This window comes from Hirundo rustica, chromosome 25 (genome assembly GCF_015227805.2).
Source record: "Hirundo rustica isolate bHirRus1 chromosome 25, bHirRus1.pri.v3, whole genome shotgun sequence".
Classification (NCBI taxonomy): Eukaryota; Metazoa; Chordata; class Aves; order Passeriformes; family Hirundinidae; genus Hirundo; species Hirundo rustica.
The window spans coordinates 5,625,045-5,639,628 of NC_053474.1; the positions used below are offsets into that span (position 1 = coordinate 5,625,045).

The window sequence follows — 14,584 nt, forward strand, 5'->3', positions numbered from 1 at the left end:
TTGGGGGCTGGGAAAATCTTCTGGCTGCCAGACCAATAGTGAGAAATTAGAGAGTCACAGAATCTCCCGAGCTGAAGGGACCCCAGGGATCATCCAGACCCCCCAACAACCCCACCCTGAGCATCCCTGGAGCGCTGTCCCAAGGCTCCTGGAGCTCTGGCAGGTTTGGGGCTGTGCCCATTCCCTGGGGAGCCTGGGCAGTGCCAGCACCCTCGTGAGTCCCTGTTCCTGTGTGAGCTTTGCTGCTCTGTGACTCTGCTCCAGTAACAGTAAATATTTCCCGGTATATTCAGAAATTCCAATAAACAGCTCTCTCTGCAAGGGAGGGATCCTCTGGTCCCAACATCAGCGCGCTCCAGCCCAGCTTGGTTCTGGAGATGTTGATAAAAAAGAGGAAGAGCGAGTTCTTGCAAAGAGAGAGAGAGTGGAAGAACAAAAGGGAATGGTTTAAAATGGGGAGAGATTTAGATTAGATATTAGGAGGAAATTCTTCCCCGGGAGGGTGGGCAGGCCCTGGCACAGGTTCCCAGAGAAGCTCTGGCTGTCCCTGGATCCCAGGCTGGATGGGACTTGGAGCAGCCTGGCACAGTGGGAGGTGTCCCTGCCACGGCTGGGGTGGCCCTGGATGGGATTTGAGGTCCCTTCCAACCCAAACCGTTCCAGGATTCCAGGATCCCATCAGAGCAGCAGGAGGAAGTCAGAGCACTCCTCTCCCGCTTTCCAGCCCTAGGAAGGGCTGACGCAATGCAAATGAGAAGCAGGGAGCTGGCAGAGGGAAATGACCCCCCAGAAATGCAATCAGACCGTGGGGCTGTGAGGAGAAGTCATGCGGACAGGAGGGCAGGAGGCTTCCAAAGGGCTGAGTCACGTAATTGCTGCTGAGAAAATCCAGCCTCCGTGTCTTTAATGATAACAAACGAGCTGGAAATCTTAATCAGCCTCCTGCTTCGTGGCGTTCACAGTAGAATTTGGGACGAGGAATGGGGTGGGGGATTGTCCCCAAAGAGGGGAATCTCACCAGTGTCTCTGAGGAGGTGCTGTCGCTCCTACCAGCGGCAGCATTTAGGGACAAGGTGGCACCAGGGGCTGGGAAATGTCCCCAGGCTGCGTTTGTGTCCCTCACCGATGGGGCACCAGCAGCAGAGGGGCCCCTGTGTCCCACCCACCCCTCCTGGGCCCCACGGGGCAGGGGCAGGAGGATCCAGCTGGGATTTTGGGGTCACCTAGCGAGACCGCGCTCAGGGCCAGCCCTGGGGTGTTTGGAGGGACGGATGCCGCAGGTGAGACCCCCTGAGCAGGGACACGGCTCCACCAGGCCCTGGAAGCGTGGCCATGGATCCTGCAGCTCCTTCCCCGCTGGATCCCAGCCCCGGGCTCGGCGGTGTCGCTCAGCGGGGACACCGCAGGCACCTCCCCTGGGATGAAGGTGCCACCACCTGAACCCTCCTGCCTGGAGCTGCTTTGTGCTGCCACAGGAATTTCCAGCTCGCAGCAGCTCCCAGGTCTGCGCTCCATCCAGCTGCTGTCCCCACAGCTCAGCGTCACCTTTTAACCCTTCAGCGTCTCTCCCTGCTCCTGTTCTCTCTCCCCGTGATCCCTGCAGGCTTTGGCAGCCGCTTCAAAGGGCTGCTGGAAAGGTGGGAATGTGAGCAGAGCTGCGACACGTCTGGGCAGTGAGGACCGAGGGGGAAAACCCAGGTGGTTTTTAAACCAAACACGAATTTCCTTTTTCCTGGTTTAGAGCTCTGTCGGGTGTTTGTGTGGCTGCCGTTCCTGCAGGATTCCCAACTCCATTCTCATTTTTAGTGTGGCAGGGGGGCACTCAGGGATCCCTTCCAATGACACTTGAACCCCTGTGCCTGCCAAAACCAAAACATTTGTCTACCAAACATTTTCCCAACAAAAGCATTCCTGGGGAAAACACCTTCTTGACCCCAAAGAGCGAGAAAAAGTCCTGTGCGCTCCTTGTCCTGGATTTAATATGGGATCCTATTATGGACCCCATCGATCCGTGCTGGGTTTATCTCCACTTCTCCAGGGCATTTCTCACGGCCAGCCTCTGGCTGTCTTCTCATGGAGTGGCTCCGTGAGCAGAGGCAAACTGGAGGAGAGGCAGCAGAGATGGGATCACAGAACCATGGAATGGTTCGTGCTGGAATGGACCTTAAAGGTCATCAAAATCCAACCCCCTGCCCTGGCAGGGACACCTCCCACTGTCCCCAGTGTCCAGCCTGGCCTCGGGCACTGCCAGGGATCCAGGGGCAGCCACAGCTGCTCTGGGAATTCCATCCCAGCCCCTGCCCACCCTCCCAGGGAACAATTCCTGATTCCCAGTTTCCCATCCAGTGCTGCCCTCCGGCACTGGGAGCCATTCCCTGTGTCCTGGCTCTCCAAGCCCTCATTAATAATCTCTCTCCACTTTTTCTGTAGCTCCTTCGGGCACTGGAAGGTCACAATTTGATCACCCCAACGCTTCTCTTCCAGGCTGAGCATTCCCAGCTCTCCCAGCCTTTCCACCCAGCAGAGCTGCTCCGTCCCTCTGTCCATCCTGGTGTCCTCCTCCGGCCTCTGTCCAGCAGCTCCGTGCTCCTTCCCCTGGGAAGCAGAGGCAGGCATTGCCGTGGCTCTTTCCCAGCCATGGGCTGGGACTTTGCCAGCAGCTTCCCTGAGCACAGAGAGGAACCAGCGGGATTCGAGCACCCTCAGGACATCGCCCAGAGCAGCTCTGTCCTTGCACCAGGGACTGGTGACTCCAGGCACGGCTCAGCACGGCTCTAAGCCCAGCTGGTGGGCGGCAGCTGCTTAAAAACTTTAATTTTGGGGGGCTGTATTTTCACAAGATAAAGCAGCTCTGCGCAGCCAACACACGAACCTCTCAGACCCCGCTGCTGCCAGGTGGCTCCGCAGCCAGAGCTCCCTGCAGCTTCCCATAACCACAACATTTCAGCAGCCGCTTTTAGACACTTGGCTGGGACTCCCGAAAAACAAAACATCTGCTCTGGGTGTCTCAACACGAGCGTGGAAAGAAACCCGTGGGCAAAAGGTGTCGGCGGAAAAGCAGGGGTTTATCTGACGGCTCAGAGCTGCTGCAGAGCTCAGGGACATTCCCTGGCCGCTGCTGATGGCAGGTCCAGCTCAGGAAGCGTTTCCATGAAGGTGACACTGGGAAGGTCCATGATTTCAGGTGTTTGGAGCAGTGGGAGCGCTCAGGAGCGGCGCTGGAGCTGCCCAGCTCAGGGCTGGTCATTGTTTCGTGTCTCAAGGCGCTGGGGTTTGACGAAACGCTGCCCCAGTGATGCAAATCAATGATGCACTTGGCTCTTCAAGGAGTTTTCGGTCAAGCCAGCACATTGTGAAAATATTCTGCATCAAGACCTCAGCAGTTTTTGGCTTGGTTTGGGAGAAATTGAGTCAGTCAGTGGATTGGTGGTTTTTTTTTCTGGTGGCCAAGGGAGTGTTGGTGCCCTGCACAGAGGGAGATCCTCTTTCCTTCAATTTAGCTTTTAATTGCAGGCATCAAATTGTCATTGAAATAAAAGTGCTGGATGTCCCAAAGCTGGGGACAGCCAGGCCTCCCTGGGGTAGCACTAAAGCCTCTTTTAGAAGCCCCCAATGTATTTTTTTTGTCCAGGTGAGCCCCCTGTCCCATGCAGGTGTCTCCCTTGTGGAGCTGTGGGAAGCTCTGCTCCCAGGAGGATGAATCACGGCAGCAGAGCTGGGTTTGTTTGCTCTTAGCCTCCTTCAAAGAGAAGATTCTGCGGTGTTGGGCGTCGTGCCACCAGGAGCAGCGTCTGGGCAGAGCAGGGAGGGCCTGGATTGGGGCATTCGGTCAGGATGTGGAATTTTGGTGCTCAGTGAAGAGCACCACGGGTTGAAGCCCCTTGTGTGGGGAGCAGAGGGGGAAAGGCCCTTCCAGGGAATCACTGGGAGTGGGAGGACAGCAGTCACCTCCCGGAGGTCCCTTTTTCCCTTTGCAGATGTATCCCAGGATAACTTCTGTCAGGACTGCTATGGGGGCAGCCAGGGCCAGGCACCTGGGGCAGCTCTTGGTGGCCAGCGGTGTTAGGAAGATCAGAGGGACATTCCCACCCCCAGAAGGTTTTTCCTGTGGAGGTGGAAGTTATTTTGCTGTCTGTTCCTCTCACTCTGGCTCTGAAGTTTTTGGAGCAGCATGTTCTCCCAGTGGGAGACTTTTCCATGGATGGCAACAAGCTGGGAGCTTGGGCAAGGTCTGAGGCAGAGGAGAGGATGGCAGTGGTGGGAGGCAGGAGAGGCTGTGGGAGGGATGGAAATGCTGCAGATGAGACCCAAATTCCCCCTCAGCCTCACGGCCGCTGAACTGTGCATCCCCACACGCCACCTCTGCCTAATTCCGGCAAAATTCAGTGGCAGATGAGGGTTTGAACCACTCACACTTCATCCCCAGCAGGACTCCTTCCCTCCCTCTCTCATTACACGGGCATAACTGCAATTATCCCGGGTATAATTAACAGAAAGCACGTTTCCAGTGTCTGCAAGCAGCCTGGGTGTGTGCTGAGCCCACCTGGCAGAGCTCCTATCTCCGCAGCACTGCTTGGGGACCTCTGGGCAGCAGGACAGCTCAGGGACGGCCTGGGGCGTGCCGAGGGGGGCAGCTTGCAGGTACAGCACCCCAAAAGTGGCCACAAGAGCTGCAGGGACACCCCAGCCCTCTGTCCCCAGTGAGGACATGGTGTGGGAAAGAACTCCTGACCTCTCTGGCTTTGCATCCCAAATCTTCATCACCCAGGAGCCATCGCTGGTGCCTTGTATCGGCCCGGGGCGCGCAGGAGGTGGGTGGAACCAGGGGAGAAGGGTGTGCACGCAGATTTAGCTGCTCCAGGGCCCAAATCACATTCACATTCCCACCACAGTGAGAGGCTGGCCTTGCCCACACCATTGGCATTTTGGGGACACTGCAGGGGCCCTCACATAATCATGGAATTATTTAGGTTGGAAAAGACCTCTAAGACCATCCAGTCCAACCATTAAGCCAGCACTGCCATGTTCACCAGTAAACCACATCCTCAAATGCCACACTCACACATTTTTTTGAGCACTCTAAGGGGTCGTGGCTTCACCATCTGTGCCTGATATCCCAATTTTTCCTGATATCCAACTCAAACCTCCCTTGGCACAACCTGAGTCTGTTTCCTCTGATGCTGTTCCCTGGGAGCAGAGCCCGACCCCCCTGGCTGTCCCCTCCTGTCAGGAGTTGTGCAGAGCCACAGGGGCCCCCTGAGCCTCCTTTTCTCTCCCTGAGCCCCTTTCCAGCTCCCTCAGCTGCTCCTCACAGGAGTCCCTCTCCAGCCCCTTGTCCTCTCCAGGGAATTCAAACCGCAGGAGCCACAGGAACGACCCAGAAGGGCTGTGTCCACCTCTCAGCCACTCATGGGTCTACGCCCAGTGTCACAGCAGAGCTGAGCCCAGCAGAGCTGAGTTTATCCCAGCAGAGCTGAGTTTATCCCAGCAGAACTGAGTTTATCCCAGCAGGGCTGAGTTTATCCCAGCAGAACTGAGTTTACCCCAGCAGGGCTCGGCCAGCTCGCACAAGCCAGGCCGCTGCTGGCCAAAGGCACCTCTGGGTGTCCGTACGAGGCTCTGCTCCAAACCCACCCTCAGCAGGGAAAACCTTTGCTCGCTGTTTGTCTTGACCGTCCCCTGTCACGCCCGGCCCGGGGCACTCAGCACCAAACCCTTCAAGCCGTGTTTCCCCAGGGTTTTGGGGGTCGGGATGGGGTCCTGCTGCCCCGCACGGGATTGCACGGTGGGAGAGGCAGTGGAAACACCCTTCAATCGCCCCGGCAGCCCATCGAGCAGAAAATGGATGCAAGGCACGGCTGGATCCAGCTTTGCACGTGTTTTAATGACTGAGAACCGGAGCTTGAGGTGACTTCTTGTACCCACAAAAGCCGCGGCTGCGGGGACCCGTCCGCGTGCAGGCTCCGTGCCCCACGGCCGGCCGGAGCCCTTGGGAGCAGCTGCTGGTTCTCTCTCCGTGCAAGCGAGGACATGTCCCGAGCTCTCCCCAGCGCCGGCACTTCCCTCCCGTTTCCCTGCGCGCCTCGCCAAGGCGGAGAGAAAATATTCCATGAGCGCATCGAGCGCTCGGCCTCCCCCAACGGGCACGGGAGCGCAGCGCGGCGGGGCACAAAGGGGGGCACAAAGACCCCACGGCTGCCCCTTTAACATGGAGGAGCGGGGGCAGAACTACCGCTCCCAGCGTCCAGCGCCGCCTGCCCTGCCCGGGCTCGGCGCCCAGCGCCGCACGCCGGGGGCTGTAGTTCCCCCGCAGCCCCGGCTTTGTGGCCAGGGGACACGGGAAGGGGGCGGCACGAAGGCACAGCCACCCCAAAATTGTGTTTGGCCCTTGGTGGAAGGTGAGGAGGTGTCGCTCCGCAGCCGGCGCTCGGCGCCCCCGGTGCGGTTGTGGGGCAGGAGGGGGATCCCCGCTGTTGGGGGCTCGGGGGGGTCCAGGCTGGAGGTGCCCAGCCTGAGGGGGCTCAGGGAGGATTGGAGGCGCTTGGTGTTCTGGGAGTGCCAAGTCTGGGGGGACTCAGGGTGCACAGGCTGGGAGGCTTGGGGTGTCCGGGGTGGGGGGTTCAGGGTGTCCCGGCTTGGAGGGGCTCGCTGTGCACAAGCTGGGAGTGCCAAGGCTGGGGGGACTCGCGCTGGGGGACTGGGGGGTGTCCAGGCAGCGCGGTGCAGAGCGTCCAGGATGCCGCACTAGGGGGAGAATCAGGGTGCCCGGGCTGGGGGGGCTCAGCCACATCCCCCCCAGCCCAGCCCGGCCCAGCCCGGCCCAGGGAGCGCTGGTGGCGGTGCCCGCGGCAGCGCGGGGCTGAACGCGGGGCTGTGCCCGCACCCCCGGCCGGGGCAGGGGCCGCGCTGGGAGGGCGCAGCGGGCTGACCCCAGCCTGGGCAGTGTGGCAGGGTCGGGGCACAGCCCGGGCATGTCCCGGTCCTCTCGGTGCATCCGCGTTCATCCCGTCCCATCCTGATCCATCCCGTCCCTTCCCGATCCATCCCGATCCAACCCGTCATGTCCTTTCCCTGTCCTGTCCATCCCATCCCATTATCCCATCCCGTCCCATCCCGGTCCATCCCGATTCACCTTGTCCTGTCCTGTCCCTGTCCGTTCCGTTCCGTCCCGTCCCATCCCATCCCGTCCCATCCCATTATCCCATCCCATCCCGTCCCATCTCGTCCCTTCCCGGTCCATCCCGATCCACCCCGTCCTGTCCGTTCCCTGTCCGTCCCGTCCCGTCCCGGTCCATCCCGTCCCGTCCCACCCCGGTCCATCCCGTCCCGTCCCGGTCCATCCCGTCCCGTCCCGTCCCGTCCCGTCTCATCCCGTCCCGTCCCACCCCGGTCCATCCCGTCCCGTCCCACCCCGGTCCAGCCCGTCCCGTCCCGTCCCGTCCCGTCCCGTCCCACCCCGGTCCATCCCGTCCCACCCCGGTCCATCCCGTCCCATCCCGTCCCGGTCCATCCCATCCCGTCCCGTCCCACCCCGGTCCATCCCGTCCCGTCTCGTTTCATCCCGTCCCGTCCCGTCCCGTCCCGTCCCACCCCGGTCCATCCCATCCCATCCCGTCCCACCCCGGTCCATCCCGTCCCATCCCGTCCCGTCCCACCCCGGTCCATCCCGTCCCATCCCGTCCCGTCCCACCCCGGTCCATCCCGTCCCGTCCCGTCCCGGTCCATCCCGTCCCACCCCGGTCCATCCCATCCCGTCCCGTCCCGTCCCACCCCGGTCCATCCCATCCCGTCCCACCCCGGTCCATCCCGTCCCGTCCCGTCCCGTCCCACCCCGCTCCATCCCGTCCCGTCCCACCCCGGTCCGTCCCGCCCCGTCCCGGCGGCGCTGGAGCGGCCTCGCCTTCCCGTGGTGCAGCGCGGCCGCGGCCCCGCCGCGCCGCCATGTTGTCGGAGTGAGAGGCCGGGGAGAGGCAGCGGCGAGCGGCCGGGGGGGGCCCGGCATCCGTCTGCATCCGAGCGCTCCGCCCGTGAGTAGCGGCCGGGGAGCGGCCCCGCCGCGCCGCGGACCCCCGCGGACCCTCCCGTGGGCGCATATTGGCGGGGGGCGCGGGAGGAGAGGCCCCAGGCCGCCCCGAAGGCGAGCGGCGGCGGGGGCGCTGCGCCGGCGCTCCCGCCCGGCTCCGTGTCGGGGCCGCGGCCTGGGCCCATTGTTAGCGGGGAGGGGGCGCGGGGGGAGCCCCGGGCCCCGAGCGCGGCCCCGCGGGCGCTCCGGTAACGGGGACGGGGGTTATTGTTGGGGGGGCGCGGGCCCGTCCCGGCCCTCACCCGCCTTCCCCCGGGCCCGGCCCGCTGGGGGCTCCCCTCGGTCCGCGGGGCTCCCCCTTCTCCCGGGGGGGGTCTCCCCCTTCTCCTGGGCGGGTTTCGTCCCGGGGGGCCTCTCCCTGCTCCCGGGGGTGCGATCCCGGGCTCTCTGTCGCCTCGGCCGAGGCCCCGCTTTGTTGCCCCTGGGGCTCCGGGGGGGTGGTTGTGTTCCGTTCCCCCCGGTTTTGGGGGGTGTTTCGGCGGCTCTGGGGGTCCCTGGAAGGGGAGAGGGTCGGGGCTGGCAGCGGGAGGGGCAAAAAAAAAGCAGATAAACCTTTTAGATGTGCTGGGTGACCCTGGGGGTTTTGTGTTTGTGTGTGTGTGTGTGGTTTTTTTTTTTTCCTTGTTTTTATCTCGTGCTCACATAACGATAGCCTCGGCCCTTGTGAGCTGCAAACTTGGAATTTTAAGAGTCTCTCGCCCCAGCCTGAGAAATGCTCTGTTTTTTGGTTGTTGTTGTTGTTGTTTGCTTTGGTCAATGTTTAATAACTTTGTTCGGAGCAGAGATTTGATTAGACAGATCATGAGTAAGGAATTTCCTTTATTTAGAGGGATGGAGGTGGGGTGAGGGGACCGTGGGTCCTCCTGGGTTTTAATGCTGGTTTTGGGGATCCGATGGGTCAGGAATTCAGCGCTGCGTCTCCCCAGGTTTTCAGGAAAACACAGGGATAACGTTAAAAGTTCTGCTAGGCCACACAGCTCTCAGACAATGGCTCTGCTTTCATTTCCAGTGGAACTTTCCAAAAAAAAAAAAAAACCCACCCAACCCAAACTCCTCTGCTTTGGGGTTGAACTTTTTGGAAACGGGCGTTTTACATCGCGTTGATTTTGTAATAATCTGGGATTTCGAGGGGAACACGGAATCAGAGCCGTGAGGAGCTGCCTGTGGAGCCGGGCTCCGTGTGGATTAAAGCTGCTTTATTCTGTGTTGTCACCACCGGTGCCTGGAACTTGCAGGGAGATTCCTCCGAAGTTTTTTGTTGTTTGTGGAATGTCCCAAATTCGGAAGTGTTCTGCCTGCCATGACAGCACGGCGCGGTTCACGTCCACGCCGTGTTTTCACCCAGGGAAAAGCAGAAGCGCGGTGCAGCGGCGTGGAAGCCTTTGTTTGCAAATCCGGGGTTCTGCCCAGCGAACGCTTTCACCTGGGAGAAGTTGATCCTCTGTTTTTAGGAAGTTTGGGAATGAAAGGCGCTCTGGAGGCCCTGAGCAGCTGCGGGTTTGTGAGTGCCCGTGTAGGTGACTGCACGGCCTCCGGGAGCTTTGAATGACAGGATTCAGCTGTCCCGCTGCCTCGAACGCGGCATTCCCAGAAAAACACGGCTTGGAACTAAACTTGAACTACCCACAATGCTCCCTTCTCCTTTGCTCCCTCTCAAAATGTCGCCTTTGCCAAGTTTTCCGCTCGTGTTTGGAGCGGCCCAAAGAGGAAGCGGCCGGGAGCAGCCTCTCCTTAATCCATTGACTGAGATTTTTTGGGCCCTCCTGATTTTTACGATAATGCCTTTATTAAGGCAGAGATTAATTAGTGTGTGCGGACGGAGGGACCCGCAGCCTTTTGAAGGAGCGAAGGCTGTAGCAGTGCAACTTTGTACCTTGTTTCTCGGTGGAAAGGGGCTTGTCCCAATCTCTAGATACTGATTTTTTTTTGGTGGGGATTCATAGTATCTTCCTTTGTTTTTGTTTTTGTTTTTTTTTTACTGTCTGCCCTGAGATAACTTGTAACTTCCTTTCAAGGGGCCGCTCAGATTTCATTGCTGCAGTTAAAACACACCTCAGTTTAATGATAAATTAATTTCTTACCATTAATTGCATAATTTTTTTGTTCTTTTTGCATGGAAGATCTTGAGTACTTAATGTGATATTACTGGAGGATTTTGGTATTGTTTGCTAAAGGGAAACGAAGAAGAAAATGCTATTAAACTGAATTGTAGTCTTAAAATCAGTCAAAGGCTAGTCATATCGTGTTTTCAGTGGTTTTTTTCCAAGTATGTGGGGCAGGTGGTGATTTCCAAACTCTTTGAAGGCTGGAGGAGTGAGTCCGGTTGGATGTCCCTGGTGTTTGAGTTGTGAGTGTATAAAAAGCCCTGCGGAGCGGCCCTGGGGGCGGTGCGTGCAGCACCAAGTTATGGTGGAGGTGCAATTAAAACAACCTGATCTCTGCAGGTTTTAGAGTCGTTTTCCTCTGAATATTAACCCCGTGCTTGACTCATGGGGCAAACCTAACAAAGTTTGATCAAAGGTAGGACTGGGGTTTTTTATTTTGGTCTCCCCACCGTTAGTAAATTGTTCTTGGAAGTCGTTTGTAGTAGTTGAGTGTTGTTCAGGGCTACTACGAGGAGCAGGGAGGGAACAGAGCCGCCTTTCAGGCCCTCGGAGCTGCTGGCAGGAGCAGGGCCAAGCTCTGCAGCCACCAAGGTACAAGAGTGAAACATCCTGGGGCAGCTCTGCCAGGAGCTTCTCAGGGCTCCACCACCACAGTTTCATCCTCAGAAATCTGTATCGGGCTGCATTTAGGTACGTCAGGTCATAAACTATTGATCTTTTTAATAAAGATTAATTCAGACTCTCCCATGCCTTTAAAAATGAATTTGGCTTGTTGTGTGAGCATTACATAACGGAGGAAAAACACTTTGCTGTTCACACCTGTAGTGTCTTTATTGCTCTGATAGCCCTGCCTTAAAATAACAAACAGACGTCTGTGGTTTTGTGCTGCTGGAATGTTATCAAAATATTTGGGGAATAGGAAGTTAGTGAGTTGCTGTCAGCTTAATCTGCAGGTTTTCCTCCTGCTCACAGACCGTTTGGATGTATGCAAACATATGGGGTATTCCATTTATTTGGGTGTTCAGTGCTCTGGATGCTGAAAAAGTGTTGGAGTTGTCCAGTTTTCCCCCAGTGCCATCGATTGGAGTGTTTTATTGGGGTGTTCAGTGCTCTGGGTACTGAAAAAGTGTTGGAGTTGTCCAGTGTTCTCCTGGTGCCATCGACTGGAGTGTTTTATTTGCGTGTTCAGTGCTCTGGTACTGAAAAAGTGTTGGAGTTGTCCAATGTTCTCCTGGTGCCATCGACTGGAGTGTTTTATTTGCGTGTTCAGTGTTCTGGGTACTGAAAAAGTGTTGGAGTTGTCCAGTTTTCCCCTGGTGCCATTGACACCAGGACCAGCAGTGCTGGCTGTGCCTGCTCTGGAAAGTTCTGCCGAGATCGCAGGTTTTGCTGCTCTTTCTCCAGGGAATTCCATAAAGCATGTCCGTGGGTTTTGCTGCCTCCTGAGCACAGCTTCTGAGTTAGCAGTGAGAGTGCACGCTGTGTTTGGGGCTCCGTGAACTGTATGAGCAGAAATCCAGGATTTTAAGTTTGCATTGAAAAAAAAGAAAAGAGAAAGCAAAACCAAACTGTTGCTTTGCATGACTGAGGGAATGCTTTGGGATACAGTGGGATACAGGGGGCCTCGAGTGTTTATATGCACAGGAAGACCAGGCCTCTTGTGCCTGGTGTAAATGGGTTCTGGTGTCACTGCCTTCCATAGGTTTTTTGGGGGCTTTTTCCCAGCAGTTTTCCAGTCAGTGTGTTGTCCCTCGCAGAAATTGCCATTCTGTGGTGCTTCACGGGCATCCTGTGCGTCCTGCTAAGGCCACGCAGCGCAGAACGTGGGATTTCTGTGCCTTTTCAGTGCTGTTTGAGCTGCTGGGTTCACAGAGCGAGTGTTGAAGGAGTCACGTTTGCCACAGCGATGATCTTCGATGTTCTCCTGCCAGTCACAAGGTTATTTATGTTATTTAACACTCAAAGCTGCAGCTGGGAGGATTTCATGTCTGTTTCCCCTCTCTTTCCCCCGTATCCCCCTGCAGGTGTTGGTGGAATGAGCGTAGCGTGCGTTTTGAAGAGAAAAGCAGTTCTGTGGCAGGACTCGTTCAGCCCCCACCTGAAGCAGCACGCCCAAGACACAGCCAACCCCACCATGCCTGTGGTACTGACATCTGGCACAGGCTCGCAGGCTCAGCCACAGCCAGCTGCAAACCAGGCCCTGGCAGCAGGGACACACTCCAGCCCCGTGCCGGGATCCATAGGAGTGGCGGGGCGCTCCCAGGACGACGCCATGGTGGATTATTTCTTCCAGAGGCAGCACGGGGAGCAGCTCGGGGGAGGAGGCAGCGGCGGCGGCGGCTACAACAACAGCAAACACCGCTGGCCCACCGGGGACAACATCCATGCAGAGCACCAGGTAGAAAACCACTCCCAGCTTTCCCAGCTCGGCCCTGCGGGCTTCTCAGAGGCGCTTTTCACGGTGTTCTTCCAAAGCTGGAGCTGGTTCTGGTGGAGTTGGAACGGGAGCAGTGGTGCTGTTTGTTTTCTCTTTTCAGGGTGGCGGTGCCCTGGTAGCTCGGAGCTGAAAGGTTTCTGCTCTTGAGGGTGTTGAAATCCCGAATCCCAGTCCACTCCCTGTGACAGTCAAATGCGTGTTTACAAAATTCATCACTCCCTTTATTGATGTTTTTTTTTTCTGATGTGTGAACCAGCATAGCCGTGACTGCTGCTGCTGCTTTTCAAATCTGTTGCTGTAGTTAAATAATTCTTATGTAATGGTATTACAAAACTGCCAATGCATGTAGGTTGGGCTTTTGCCATTCCCAATATTGGAAAACACAGGAGTGGAAGTTGCTGGTGGTATGTTTGACTGGGTTTCTTTGCTTTGGGGTCGGGTTTTTTTGGTTATCGTGTAGAGGGGAAGGTGGTGATGATGTGTGTAGCTGAACAGAGAAGAGCAGCCTTAAGAGTGTCGCTAACCAGTGGTTTTGGGAACTTCTTAGAGCCACTCAGAGGCTCTAGAGGGGTGGTGGGCCAGGCTGTGTGGTGGTGGTGTTTGCTAGAAGTCTTTTCAGCAGTTGCATTGTCACTTGTGCTGTAGTTAAATGAGTGGCTGACTCACTCCACTCTGTCTGTGACCTGTAGCTCACTCATCAAAGACACACGAGTGCTTCCTCGCCGAGGCAGCAGAACCCGAGTGTAAGCACATTTTAAAGCAGAATGATCCCCACAAATATTGCCAGGGCAGCAGACACAAAGCTTTTGCAACCTTTATGAACATCTCCTGCCTCCAGTTTCTGGAATCAAAGCGGCCAAGCCCTTGCTCCTCTGCTGTGCCTCCCCAGGGGATGTGTTGCCAACCAGAGCATTTAAAAGCAAACATTGCAGGGAATTTTGCAGCCTCACCAAAGGCAGTGTGTACATCAACAAAGAAATAAACCCAAGTGCCCTGTTAATTTGTTCTGGAAGAAAAATCACATCAAATACTGCAATAGGAGCTAAGGAGCTAGAAAAATATTGTTGTTATTTCCTTATGGAGAAATGTAGTATTTAGGTATCACTTCAGAAGAAATAACTGCATTGAGGCAGATGTAATTTTTCTGTTTATCATCCAAGTTTTCAGTCACTAACTGTAAAACTTAGAAAATCAGTTCCAGAGATGTTAATGTTTTAAGCTGTGAAAGAATTACTAAGCCAGAATTTCTTCCTGCAAACTTGTAAGTTTTTTAAATCAAAGCAGCCACGGAGTCTTGGGGTGGCGATGCCTGGGCAGGGCCTGCTATTGCTTGGGCATTTTGTGGCAAGATGACTTCATGAATTAAAATGATGTCATAAATTCTCAATCCTCTTTTCCTCCAGCTCACACTTTCATCCTCCTTTCACTGCAAATCCCTGGGAGCAAAGACAGCAAAACTCACTGGAGATAACGGGGGTGGGGACAGGGTACTTCGAGCTCGCAGTCATTCAAAACTCTGCGGCTATTTGACTTTTATTTATTTAATAGTGGAAAGACTTAGACTTTCACTCAAACAAAAGAATCCTGCCTGCTCCAGAGGCTTGCCCTGTTGTCAGCAGAAGTGTTGCTCAGCTTGATTTTCTTCAGTAACTTGTGGAATGAAATGATCCTAATAAATAAACTACTTAATGAAAGGAAAGCTCATTAACTTACGCTAGTTTAAACAAACTTTTCCAGTCCAGTTCCTGTATTGTCTGGCAGCAGGGCAGCGGTGAGAAGGTTGTGTGGACAGATCACACCTGCAGGATGGAGCTCACAGAGGTGATTGTGTGTGATGCTCTCTCAGTTTCCCCGTGAGTTCTGTGGGCTGAGGCTCAGGAAATTCCCACCAGACCAGAATTAACCTCGGGGGTTTTTCTCTCTTCTGCTTCCTGCTGGCTTTTACGCTGTGATAAATGT

General features: G+C 56.2%; 1 protein-coding gene across 8 annotated transcripts in view; it reads left to right on the forward strand.

Annotated features, from left to right (window-relative positions):
- The first annotated feature begins 7,925 nt into the window (after positions 1 to 7,925).
- PUM1 (pumilio RNA binding family member 1) overlaps positions 7,926 to 14,584 on the forward strand; it is a 94,383-nt gene continuing 87,724 nt past the window's right edge. For 7 of the 8 annotated variants that reach the window (XM_040086024.2, XM_040086027.2, XM_040086031.2 and 4 more), the window contains exons 1-2: positions 7,926 to 8,027; positions 12,213 to 12,586. In XM_040086024.2, the coding sequence (XP_039941958.1) occupies positions 12,224 to 12,586 (363 nt within the window). In that variant the 5' untranslated portion in view covers positions 7,926 to 8,027; positions 12,213 to 12,223. The remainder of the gene's footprint in view (positions 8,028 to 12,212; positions 12,587 to 14,584) is intronic. The other variant, XM_040086029.2, reaches the window with a different exon arrangement.